Source organism: Coregonus clupeaformis, chromosome 11, assembly GCF_020615455.1.
Source record: "Coregonus clupeaformis isolate EN_2021a chromosome 11, ASM2061545v1, whole genome shotgun sequence".
Classification (NCBI taxonomy): Eukaryota; Metazoa; Chordata; class Actinopteri; order Salmoniformes; family Salmonidae; genus Coregonus; species Coregonus clupeaformis.
Window position 1 is genome coordinate 8672033 of NC_059202.1, and position 12085 is coordinate 8684117.

The following is a 12085-nucleotide window of genomic DNA, read 5'->3' on the forward strand; positions in this document are numbered from 1 at the left end:
TGTGGGTCACTGGGAGGGCAGTGGGGGAACACTAATAATGTCAGTGTGTGTTTGTGTGTGTGTGTGTGTGTGTGTGTGTGTGTGTGTGTGTGTGTGTGTGTGTGTGTGTGTGTGTGTGTGTGTGTGTGTGTGTGTGTGTATGCTTGCGTGCCTGTGTGTGTGTGTCATTGTCACGGCTCTGACAGACTAACCTGACCTCTGACCTGATACCTGACCTCAGCTCCTTCCCCATCTCTCAGAGCTGTCACACACACACACTGTTCTATTATGATAGAGAGAATCCAAAAAGGCTACATATTCCTCTCTTTTTCCCTTCTTTCTCTACCTTCCCTTCCCTCGTTTCACTGTTTTGTCCTCCCATCCTCCCTCTCTATCTTTCCAGGTATGAGCCATGAGTCAAAGTCGCGGTCATTAGGAATGATCTCCACGGCAACTCACACCACAGCGACGGTCAATCCTCTTACCCCACTAGCCAATGGGAGTGCGGCTGCTCAGTCTGCTCACTCCGGATTCGCTGCCGCTCTCCGTCAACTGGCCAAACAGGCTGAAGACCCCAGAGGTTAGGACAGTGACCCCGCCTCCTCTTACCTCAGGACAGACAATATCATCTATACAAAATCCATCCATCCGTGTTTGTGTGTTAGCTCCTAATGCAGGTAATTACCTGCTATTACACTCTCTCTCTCTCCCTTTCTTTCCTTCTCTCTCACTCCCACTCACTCTCTCGTTCTCTCTCTCCCTATCCCTTACACTCTCTCCTTTATATTATCCCTCTCTCTTTCACTCATCTCTTCCATTTGTTTTTCTGGCATCACTCTCCCCTGCCATCTCTCTCCCACTCTCTCCCTCTTCCTCTCTCTTTCTCTCTCTGTCATCTCCATCTAGGATGAGCCCCATTAGCTGCTTTTGTGTGTGTGTGTGTGTGTCTGTGTGTTTACGTGCGTGCGTGTGCATGCTTGTGTGTGTGTTGATTAGTGAGACGTCTCATTTTTACAGTAATGGCTTTCTGATGGCCTCTTTGTCGTGCTATTCCCTCTCTCTCTCTCTCTCTCTCTCTCTCTCTCTCTCTCTCTCTCTCTCTCTCTCTCTCTCTCTCTCTCTCTCTCTCTCTCTCAATCTCTCTCTCTCTCTCTCTCTCTCCCTCTCCTAGGTTCTTCTCCCAATAGTGAGTCTCCAGTCTCCTCTCCAGCCACCAGTCTCAGTTCTCCAGTCAACACTCCTAAGAGGGGGTTGTCAGGGCCGCTCCAGACCCGGGGACACAGCCTTCCCTCCACCCCTCCTGTAGTCACCATCGCCCCCACTCCCACCAAGACCAGCAGCATTCTCTGGATAGGAGAAGGGCGCCAGGTAAGAAGAAACACACACAGAACCTTAGTACTCTTCTCTTCTCTCCTCCACTTTACTCTGTCTTTATCTCTTTATCTACCCCCTCTCCCTTCTTCTACTGATTAGGTTATACAGGGGTCAATGAGCCATGGAGTCATCTCCCTCTCCCTTTCTATCTTCTCTCTCTTTTTCTGTCTTTCCCCCACCCCTCCTGCTACCACTTCCACCATTAAAGAAATAGTCCCAACGTTCATCCAAGTCAATGTGTCAGAATCACCCGTCCCTCTCATCTCTATTTCTGTCTCCATCTCTGTTTCTCTCTGAGAGAGAGGGAGAAAGTCACCCAGTGGACCCATACTGGAAAAAAAAGTGATGCTGTCTCCAATTGTTATATTTCCGGATTAGGTGTGTGTGTGTGGTGTGTGTGTAGTTTGAGGGAGCTTTGTGTACATTTGCTTGTGTCCCTTGTGTCCCAAGACCCCTGTGTGTATGTGTGTTTGTATTTAAGCTGGAGTGAGGAACCAAGCCCCTTAAACAATCCAGGGGTTAGCCCCCTGAGCAGCCTTTCTCCCCCTCACAAAGAGCAGTCTGTCTGGCTCGGCCTCCTACCCTGGGGCTCCTATTCAGAGAGGGGTCAGCGGAAGAGAGAAAGAGAGAGCAAGGAGAGTGAGGGTTAAAGAGGCATAAAAATGGACAGAGTGGGAGAGAGAGTGGAGAGAGAGTGGGGGAGAGAGTGGGAGAGAGAGTGGGGGTGGGGGAGAAAGTGGGAGAGAGAGAGAGAGAGAGAGAGAGAGAGAGAGAGAGAGAGAGAGAGAGAGAGAGAGAGAGAGAGAGAGAGAGAGAGAGAGAGAGAGAGAGAGAGAGAGAGAGAGGGAAGTGGGACTGAGAGTGAAAAAGTAAGTGGGAGAGGGGATAGAGAAAAGGGAGTATGAAGGAAGTTAAAGATTGAAAGGATGTGATGTTTTGACTTCCTCTACATTGATGTAGCAGGTGTTTCACATTCAGTTAGAGTACATCCCGTTCAACCAATAAGGACAGCATGTCTTGTGTCTGTAAGGCCAGGGGTCAAGGTGTGTCTGGGAGCTGCTGCCATTTTGTCTTCACTGGATAACCCCAACACACATACACATATGCACACACACACATACATACACACGCAAACACATGCATGCTTTGTCCCTTGATCCTCCTCTTTACAACGATGGATGGAGACCAGAGAGAGGCGATAATGACTAGGGATAGAGATCAGAGAGAGAGATCAGAGATCAGAGACCAAAGACCAAAGAGAGACCAGAAAGAGACTGGAGTGTGTTTGATCATTATTGGAAAGCCTGGTGTGTATCTGATTTCCCTGAGAGAGATATTCAAAGCTGCAGCCAGAAACCCTGGTTGTTGGAGTGACTCTAGACTGGGAGCTAATACAAGTCCTCAGCAAGGTTACTCATGTGGGGGAGTAGTTTGGTGGAGTGAGTGAGTGAATGAGTGAGTGAATGTTAATACTTTATGGAGAGAGAGGTAGACAGCAGAGAAAGATGAAGGGGGTAGTAGAGGGAGGATGAGTTTTAGGATGTCCCCTCCTGCCCTGATCTTGACGTCCTCTGACATATCAGAAGCACTTCTCCAACCGGGTGGGCTTTTAGCTCGTAGCTGGGAGGTCATCTCCCCTCCCTTTCCCCCCTCTCCTCTCCTTCCTCTACCCTACTCTCCATCCTTTCTCCTCTCACTCTCCCTCCCTGCTTCAAGGCTCTTAGAGCTATTAACGTGAGTCTCTTATCTTGACCTAGAAGAAGGTGATGTTGTGTGTGCATGTGTCTGTGTGAATAGGGAACAGACATGACAGGGGTGCCAGAGTAATGATGAGAGCATTACTGGCAGGGGAGTCAGTAATGCGTGTTGAACACAGAGTGGATGGTTGGATTAGCTGCATTGCTAGGATGTGACAGTGTTAACATGCTATGGCTAGATCAACATTAAGGGACAAATCCTGACTTGAAAAATGTCCATAAATGGAAGTTTCATATGTTGTGAGTAGGATTTTTTTATTTTGCCTAACAAAGATTGTCTTTCTGTCTCTCTCTCCCGCTGTCTCTCCCTCTCTCTCTCTGTCAGGCTGAGTCAGGTGTTCGGGGGGTGAGTTGGGAGCGTGTGGGGTCTGAGCCCAGCCTTCCCCAGGAGAAAGGGGCTCATCCTGTCCCCTCTCCTCACATCCTGGCTCACCCATCCTACCCCTTCAGCCTCACCCCCAGCTCTGTAATGCAGGACCGGCGACTACAGGGCCTCAGGTGAGCCACTCTATCACCTGGATGCCTACACACACACACACACACACACACACACACACACACACACACACACACACACACACACACACACACACACACACACACACACACACACTCACACACACAAACTTATCTACGGTGCATCATATAAGTCTCTATACTTGCTTAAACCTTAAACCACATATGCCTCCTTTAACTCCATGACAGCAGACTCCAATTTGCAATCTGATCCCCAACTCCTCCCCCTCTTGTAGTCTACCTGGTCAGGTACACCCTGCAGTTTCCTCAGGGGCGGTCCAAGAGGAGTACCTAAGAGGACTCCGCCCCTTCGCCACCTCAGATGACCTTCGCCTGCGCTCGCTGCCCCTGGGGCTCGACCCCACCACCGCTGCCCATGTTACTGCTGCTGCTGCCTACTACCACCCTGCCTACCTCCACCACCTCCACAGGTCAGTCTATAGACCACCCTGCCTACCTCCACCACCTACACAGGTCAGTCTATAGACTACCCTGCCTCCCTCCACCACCTACACAGGTCAGTCTATAGACCACCCTGTCTACCTCTACCACCTTCAAAGGTCAGTCTATAGACCACCATGCCTACCCCAACCACCTACACAGGTCAGTCTATAGACCACCCTGCCTACCTCCACCACATACACAGGTCAGTCTATAGACCACCCTGCCTACCTCCAACACCTACACAGGTCAGTCTATAGACCACTTTGCCTACACCAACTACACATGTCAGTCTATAGACCACCCTATCTATATAATCTACACATGTCAGTCTATAGACCACCCTGCCTACCTCCACAACCTACACAGGTCCGTCTATAGACCGCCCTGCCTACCTCCACCACCTACACAGGTCAGTCTATAGACCATCCTGCCTCTACCACCTACACAGGCCACTCAATAGACTACCCTGCCTTCCTCGACAGGTCAGTCTATAGACCACACTGCCTACCTCCACCACCTACACAGGTCAGTCTATAGATGACCCTGCCTACCTCCACCACCTACACAGGTCAGTCTATAGACCACCCTGTCTACCTCCACCTCCTACACAGGTCAGTCTATAGACCACCCTGCCTACCTCTACCACCTACACTAGTCAGTCTATACACTCCCCTGCCTACACCACCTACACAGGTCAGTCTATAAACTACCCTGTCTACCTCCACAACATACACAGGTCGGTCTATACCATTCTGCCTACCTCCACCACCTACACAGGTCAGTCTATAGACTACCCTGCCTACCTCCACCACCTACACAGGTCAGTCTATAGACCACCTTGCCTTCCTCCACCACATACACAGGTCAGTCTATACCATCCTGCCTACCTCCACCACCTACACAGGTCAGTCTATAGACCACCCTACCTACCTCAACAGCCTACACAGGTCAGTCTGTAGACCACCCTGGCTACACCACCTACACAGGTCATTCTATAGACCACCTTGCCTACCTATGTCTTGCTCTGTAGTTATCAGAGTCAGTTTTCTGCAGATATGGAGACAGAGACACAGAGAGACAGACAGGGACACAGAGAGACAGACAGGGACACAGAGAGACAGACAGGGACACAGAGAGACGGACAGGGAGACAGAGAGACAGACAGGGACACAGAGAGACGGACAGGGACACAGAGAGACAGACAGGGACACAGAGAGACAGACAGGGAGACAGGGGTTTGCAGCAGCATGTGTGTTTGTGTTTCCAGGATGGGATGTATAGACTGCGACTGAACCCCAGAATGTGCCTTACTGTAAAAATGAATATGTTGAAAACATTGCTCCCAATTCAATTCAATTCAATTTAAGGGCTTTATTGGCATGGGAAACGTATGTTAACATTGCCAAAGCAAGTGAAGTACAGTGGGGAAAAAAATTATTTAGTCAGCCACCAATTGTGCAAGTTCTCCCACTTAAAAAGATGAGAGAGGCCTGTAATTTTCATCATAGGTACACGTCAACTATGACAGACAAATTGAGAATTTTTTTTCCAGAAAATCACATTGAAGGATTTTTAATGAATTTATTTGCAAATTATGGTGGAAAATAAGTATTTGTTCACCTACAAACAAGCAAGATTTCTGGCTCTCACAGACCTGTAACTTCTTCTTTAAGAGGCTCCTCTGTCCTCCACTCGTTACCTGTATTAATGGCACCTGTTTGAACTTGTTATCAGTATAAAAGACACCTGTCCACAACCTCAAACAGTCACACTCCAAACTCCACTATGGCCAAGACCAAAGGGCTGTCAAAGGACACCAGAAACAAAATTGTAGACCTGCACCAGGCTGGGAAGACTGAATCTGCAATAGGTAAGCAGCTTGGTTTGAAGAAATCAACTGTGGGAGCAATTATCAGGAAATGGAAGACATACAAGACCACTGATAATCTCCCTCGATCTGGGGCTCCACGCAAGATCTCACCCCGTGGGGTCAAAATTATCACAAGAACGGTGAGCAAAAATCCCAGAACCACACGGGGGGACCTAGTGAATGACCTGCAGAGAGCTGGGACCAAAGTAACAAAGCCTACCATCAGTAACACACTACGCCGCCAGGGACTCAAATCCTGCAGTGCCAGACGTGTCCCCCTGCTTAAGCCAGTACATGTCCAGGCCCGTCTGAAGTTTGCTAGAGTGCATTTGGATGATCCAGAAGAGGATTGGGAGAATGTCATATGGTCAGATGAAACCAAAATATAACTTTTTGGTAAAAACTCAACTCGTCGTGTTTGGAGGACAAAGAATGCTGAGTTGCATCCAAAGAACACCATACATGGGGGTGGAAACATCATGCTTTGGGGCTGTTTTTCTGCAAAGGGACCAGGACGACTGATCCGTGTAAAGGAAAGAATGAATGGGGCCATGTATCGTGAGATTTTGAGTGAAAACCTCCTTCCATCAGCAAGGGCATTGAAGATGAAACGTGGCTGGGTCTTTCAGCATGACAATGATCCCAAACACACCGCCCGGGCAACAAAGGAGTGGCTTCGTAAGAAGCATTTCAAGGTCCTGGAGTGGCCTAGCCAGTCTCCAGATCTCAACCCCATAGAAAATCTTTGGAGGGAGTTGAAAGTCCATGTTGTCCAGCAACAGCCCCAAAACATCACTGCTCTAGAGGAGATCTGCATGGAGGAATGGGCCAAAATACCAGCAACAGTGTGTGAAAACCTTGTGAAGACTTACAGAAAACGTTTGACCTGTGTCATTGCCAACAAAGGATATATAACAAAGTATTGAGAAACTTTTGTTATTGACCAAATACTTATTTTCCACCATAATTTGCAAATAAATTCATTAAAAATCCTACAATGTGATTTTCTGAGAAAAAAAAATCCTCATTTTGTCTGTCATAGTTGACGTGTACCTATGATGAAAATTACAGGCCTCTCTCATCTTTTTAAGTGGGAGAACATGCACAATTGGTGGCTGACTAAATACTTTTTTCCCCCACTGTAGATAGTAAACAAAAGTGAAATAAACAATAAATATTAACAGTAAACATTACACTCAGAAGTTACAAAAGAATAAAGACATTTCAAATGTCATATTATGTATATATACAGTGTTGTAGCAATGTGCAAATAGTTAAAGTACAAATGGGAAAATAAATAAACATAAATATGGGTTGTATTTACAGTGGTGTTTGTTCTTCACTGGTTGCCCTTTTCTTGTGGCAACAGGTCACAAATCTTGCTGCTGTGATGGCTCCCTCTCCCTTTGCCTCTTTCCCTCCTCTCCTTCCCCGTTTTCCATTTCTCCCTCCTTTTCCACTTGTCTCTCTCCATGTGTGTTCCAGGATGGAGGAGTCTTTGTGTCTTTCTGCACTGCGGTCTCAGTTCTACTCTGTACCAGCAGGGGGGGCCTTCCCTCACCTCCACCCCGCTGCCCTCCACATGCACCTGCCTGGGGCACGCTACCCTGGGGAGTTCAGCCACACACATAGTGCACTGGCTGAGAGGTACAGTAACACACACGCTAATAACACCCACACACACACACATACCTGCACCTGCCCTGAGGGCTGCTACCTTTGGAAGCTCAACCACACACATCACACTGGCTGAGAGGTGTTACACTCATACATGCACACACACACACGGTTGGTAATCTCTCTGCAGGAAAGGCACAGGTTGCTGACTGTTATATTTTTAGAACACACCCCACCATGCTACCATACACATCACAAACACAAACCAATACACACATCAGTGTGTGTGTGTTTATCCTGTGGTTACCTATGAATTGTTGATCTGCTCTTGCTCACTCATGCTGTGTATGTCTTATATGGTGTGTGTGTGTGTGTATGTCTTATATGGTGTGTGTGTGTGTGTGTGTGTGTGTGTGTGTGTGTGTGTGTGTGTGTGTGTGTGTGTGTGTGTGTGTGCAAGCGCATGTGTGTGCATAGGTGTGTGTGTTTAACAGTGTGTGGTTAATCTGCCCCATGGTGGGTGTTGCATCTCTCACCCTCTCTCCCCTGTGTCCTTGGTGTGTGTGTGTGTGTGTGTGTGTATTTTTTTACCTCCCCCACAGAACACAGATGGAGGAAGAGCTTCGCCAACGAGAGAGGGAGCGAGAGCGTGAACGAGAGAAACAGAGGGAGCGTGAGCTGGAACAGGAGAGAGAGAAGGAGCGGGAGAGAGAGAGGGAGACAGAGATGGAAAGACAGAAAGATAGGCAGAGGGAGAGAGAGAGGGAGAGAGAGAGGGAGAGAGAGAGGGAGAGAGAGAGGGAGAGACAGATGGTGAGAGCGGTGAAGAGCCAGTACCTTGCTGGGCTGAAGGCTCTCACGGCTCTGCCGGAGGACAGGGTCAGACCTGGGGAGAGGCTGACACCTAACAGACTGGGTACGGTGTACACACACAGATACACACACACACACAGTATAGACGCAATGCACACACATTGATTGGTTGATTTCCCGTTAATTAAGCACCAGAGATTTCTCTTTAAAGTAGAGCCTGATCACCATCCATATCTTGCTTTATAACATCCATAATGTATTTCAAAGTGTGTTCTAAAAATAAAATGAAGCATTCATTATAATACCTAATCTATTTTCCCCAGATAAGCCCACCCTCCCTGCCCTCCCAGTACCTAAACCTCTTCAGCCAGGCCTCCAGTCAGCCCCTCACCTCATGCCCAGCCTGGTGCCCTCTCAGACGGGGAACACACACACTGCCTCAGCCTCTTCCGGGGGGCTCCATGGAACACTGGCCTCTGCCGTGATGCTCCAACAGGCCAATGGGGAGGAGCGCAGGTTGGCACGGCAACGCCGGCAGGGACAGGAGAGGGAGGTGTGGCCACCTGTGGAAGGGGTGGAGCCTAGGAGAGACAGCTACAGGTCAGTGTTTAATCAGACAAGGAACAAGCAGTTGAGAAAGGTGGGGTTGACCTGTGTGTGTGCGTTCGTTCAATAACACTACAGTATCCTCCGAGTCAGTACTCTCTCTACTCTGCTGACATCTACTTTTAAAATGGCTGCATCATCAAGGTCAACTTGGATAAAACCCAGAGTGTGTGTTTGTGTGTGACTACATTGTGTTTGTTGTCTTCACAGGTCCAACGTCAGCCAACGTGACACAGGCAATAGAGAGTCTCAACCCCACCTAGGAGCCCCACCTCCACTCATCTCACCCAAACATCACCCTCACCTCCTTCCCCACCCCCCTGCCCCTCCCACCACCCTCTGGAACCCTGCCTCCCTCACTGAGACCCCCCCAGACCCCCATCGCAGGTTCGACTCCCCTGTTCCTCCATCTCGCTCCCCTCCTGGCCTGACCAGAACCGAACGGTCCCCCAGCTGGGAGAGGGTGGAGGATAGGTGCAGGAAGATGGGGAAGGGCCCAGAGAGGTTCTCGTCTGTCAGGGGACCCATTCTGCAGGAGCCTGGCCTCTGGGGCATGGCTGAGCTCGAAGGATCCACTCACAGTCTCCACCACCACCATAACCACCACCATAACCACCTCCACCAGAGGGGCTCGCTGTCCCTCTCCTCCCCCAGCCCCAGCTCCAACCTGGGTGTCCAGCGCCAGGCCAGCTCCCCATCTCCCACCATGGACCTCCAGAGGTCTGAACGGCCAGGCCAAGAGCCTCAGAACCCAGTGGTGTACGATGAGATTCTCCAGCAGCACCGCAGGCTGGTCAGCAAGCTGGACCTGGAGGAGAGCAGGAGGAGAGAGGCCAGGGAAGGAGGTAAGAAGAGAGGGGACAGGATGTAAGAGAGAGGGAGGTGAGGAGAGGGGGTTTTCAGAGTATGAGATGAGATCTGGTGTGGTCTTTAACATAAATATTGTCTGTGCTCTCTCTCTCACTCTCTCTCTTACTCACTCTCTCATTTTCTCCATCTCTCTCTCTCTCTTACTCTCTCTCACTCTCTCTCTCACTCTCTCTTTCTCTCTCATTTTCTCCGTCTCTCTCTCTCTCTAACTCCCACTCCCTCTCTCCATCCATCTCTCTCTCTCTCCATCCATCTCTCTCTCTCTCTCTCTCTCTCTCTCTCTTCACCAGGGTATTACTATGATCTAGATGAGTCATATGATGAGAGTGATGAGGAGGAAGTGAGAGCCCACCTCAGAAGGGTAGCAGAGCAGCCCCCCTTAAAACTGGACACATCCTCAGAGGTAACTTCCACGCACGCACACTTAAGAATCGTCACGTCCTCTTAATATAACGTTGTTTGATTGTTAATTCACTGTAATCTGTCTTTTGTAGAAGGTGTGTTTTCTGCGTGTGTGTGGCCTGACCACGCTGGCCCATCGTGACCAGCTGCTTCACCAGAAGAGGAGGAAGAGGAGGAGGATGTTGAGAGAGCGCAGCACCTCCCCTCCGGCAGTACGAGGCAAGAGGAAGACCCCTCCGCCTCCTGTGGCACCCGCTCCCCCCCTCAGCACCACTCTCACCCCAGAGGAGATGAACTGCACCCCCCACCTGGAGGACAAGAAAGACTTCCTCAACATGTTCAGCCTGTCCCATGTGACCAGCCAGCAGAGGAGAGGTAACATACACTACACTAACCCCTATACACTACACCCTAGCTCTTTTTCTCCAACCCCTAACCACTACACCCTGGTGTACTGTAATGCTATATCCCAGGGGTATTCAAATCTTACTCTAAGACGTCCAGAGTACCGCTGGTTTTCTTTTCTACCTGATAATTAATTGGTGTCCCAGGTCTAAATCAGTCTCCCCCCCCCCCCCCTCTCTCTCTAGATAAGGAGAAGATGGAGGGGTTGCTGAAGGCTATAAAGCTGAAGAGTGTGACGTTGGACACCATCAGATACAACCCATTACCCCTCTATAGAAGCCCCCCTGTTTCCCCAACTGGTAAGACAAACAAACACACACACACACACACAAAGGGTAACACCCATGAGATCCTTATACTGCGTTTATGTTTATGTTATCAGGTGAATCGAACGGACTCCACTACCCAGACTCCCCAAGCCCCTCGCCCCCCTACCCCCACCCCCCCAACAACCTCTACACAGACCCGCTAAAACCCTCCACCCCTCCACCCCGCCAACCCCCTCCCCTGGCCCCCAAACCCAACAGTAAAGGATTGGGCGGAGGTCACCCAGCTAAGAGGCTCCAGGACCTCCAGAATGGAGCAGGCCACCCTGGCCATCATCCTCAACAGAAGGTGCCCCTGGCTGTGCGGAACGGGCAGAACAAGCCATGGGAAAGATTCATCCCGAAGGACTTCCACCAGACTGCGTTACAGTCTACCCACAAGACACTGGGTGGCTCCACCTGCTTTCCCGAGTCCAGTATAAAGTCTGAGCCGTCAGCGCCCTACCACATCCCCCCACTGAAGAGACCAGCCCTCCTCAACACATCCCCACACCCCATCAACGGGCATCACCCTTACCCCTCTCCACCCCACCATGACCCCCTTTGCGTACGGGACGAGCTGTCAGAGGAAGAGGATGATGAAGAGGAGGAGGGGGAAGCCCCTAGGAAGTGGAGGGGCATAGAGTCAGTCTTTGAGGCTTATCAGGAGTATGTGGATGGTGAGTTTACCTTTGGGCTTTATTTGGGATGAGTCAAATAAAAATAAACGTGTTTCATCTACAAATATGTTTGTTTTTTATGTTTTTGTCTCATTTGCTCCCCCCACCACACACACACTTTCTCACCCTCTATGCCGCTCTCCCTATCGGTCTTCCTCTCTCTCCCTCTATGACCCCATGTCTCCCCTTTACCATCCTGTCGCTCTCTCTATATCTCTCTTCCCCCCTCTCTCTCTCTCTTAGAGCGGGGTATGGAGAGACAGGTTCTTCACAGTCAGTGCCGGAGGCTGGAGACTCAGAACTACACTCTCAGTCTGACAGCTGAACAACTCTCACACAGCATGGCGGTAAGAACCTCAAGGCCTATATATCCACAAAGTGTCTCAGAGTAGGAGTGCTGATATAGGATCTGTCCATACAATCTTATTTATTATGATCGAAAAGTGA

The 12085-nt window shown here is 49.8% G+C and overlaps 1 protein-coding gene across 2 annotated transcripts in view; it reads left to right on the plus strand.

Moving 5' to 3' along the window:
* Positions 1–12085, plus strand: part of LOC121576375 (genetic suppressor element 1) — a 29321-nt gene that overhangs the window by 14511 nt on the left and 2725 nt on the right. For both annotated transcript variants that reach the window (XM_041889464.2, XM_041889463.2), the window contains exons 2-14: positions 383–559; positions 1151–1347; positions 3436–3608; positions 3863–4057; positions 7426–7587; positions 8160–8473; positions 8694–8970; positions 9187–9821; positions 10137–10249; positions 10341–10623; positions 10839–10952; positions 11036–11638; positions 11882–11985. In XM_041889464.2, coding sequence (XP_041745398.1) covers positions 385–559; positions 1151–1347; positions 3436–3608; positions 3863–4057; positions 7426–7587; positions 8160–8473; positions 8694–8970; positions 9187–9821; positions 10137–10249; positions 10341–10623; positions 10839–10952; positions 11036–11638; positions 11882–11985 — 3345 coding nt within the window. In that variant the 5' untranslated portion in view covers positions 383–384. The remainder of the gene's footprint in view (positions 1–382; positions 560–1150; positions 1348–3435; positions 3609–3862; positions 4058–7425; positions 7588–8159; positions 8474–8693; positions 8971–9186; positions 9822–10136; positions 10250–10340; positions 10624–10838; positions 10953–11035; positions 11639–11881; positions 11986–12085) is intronic.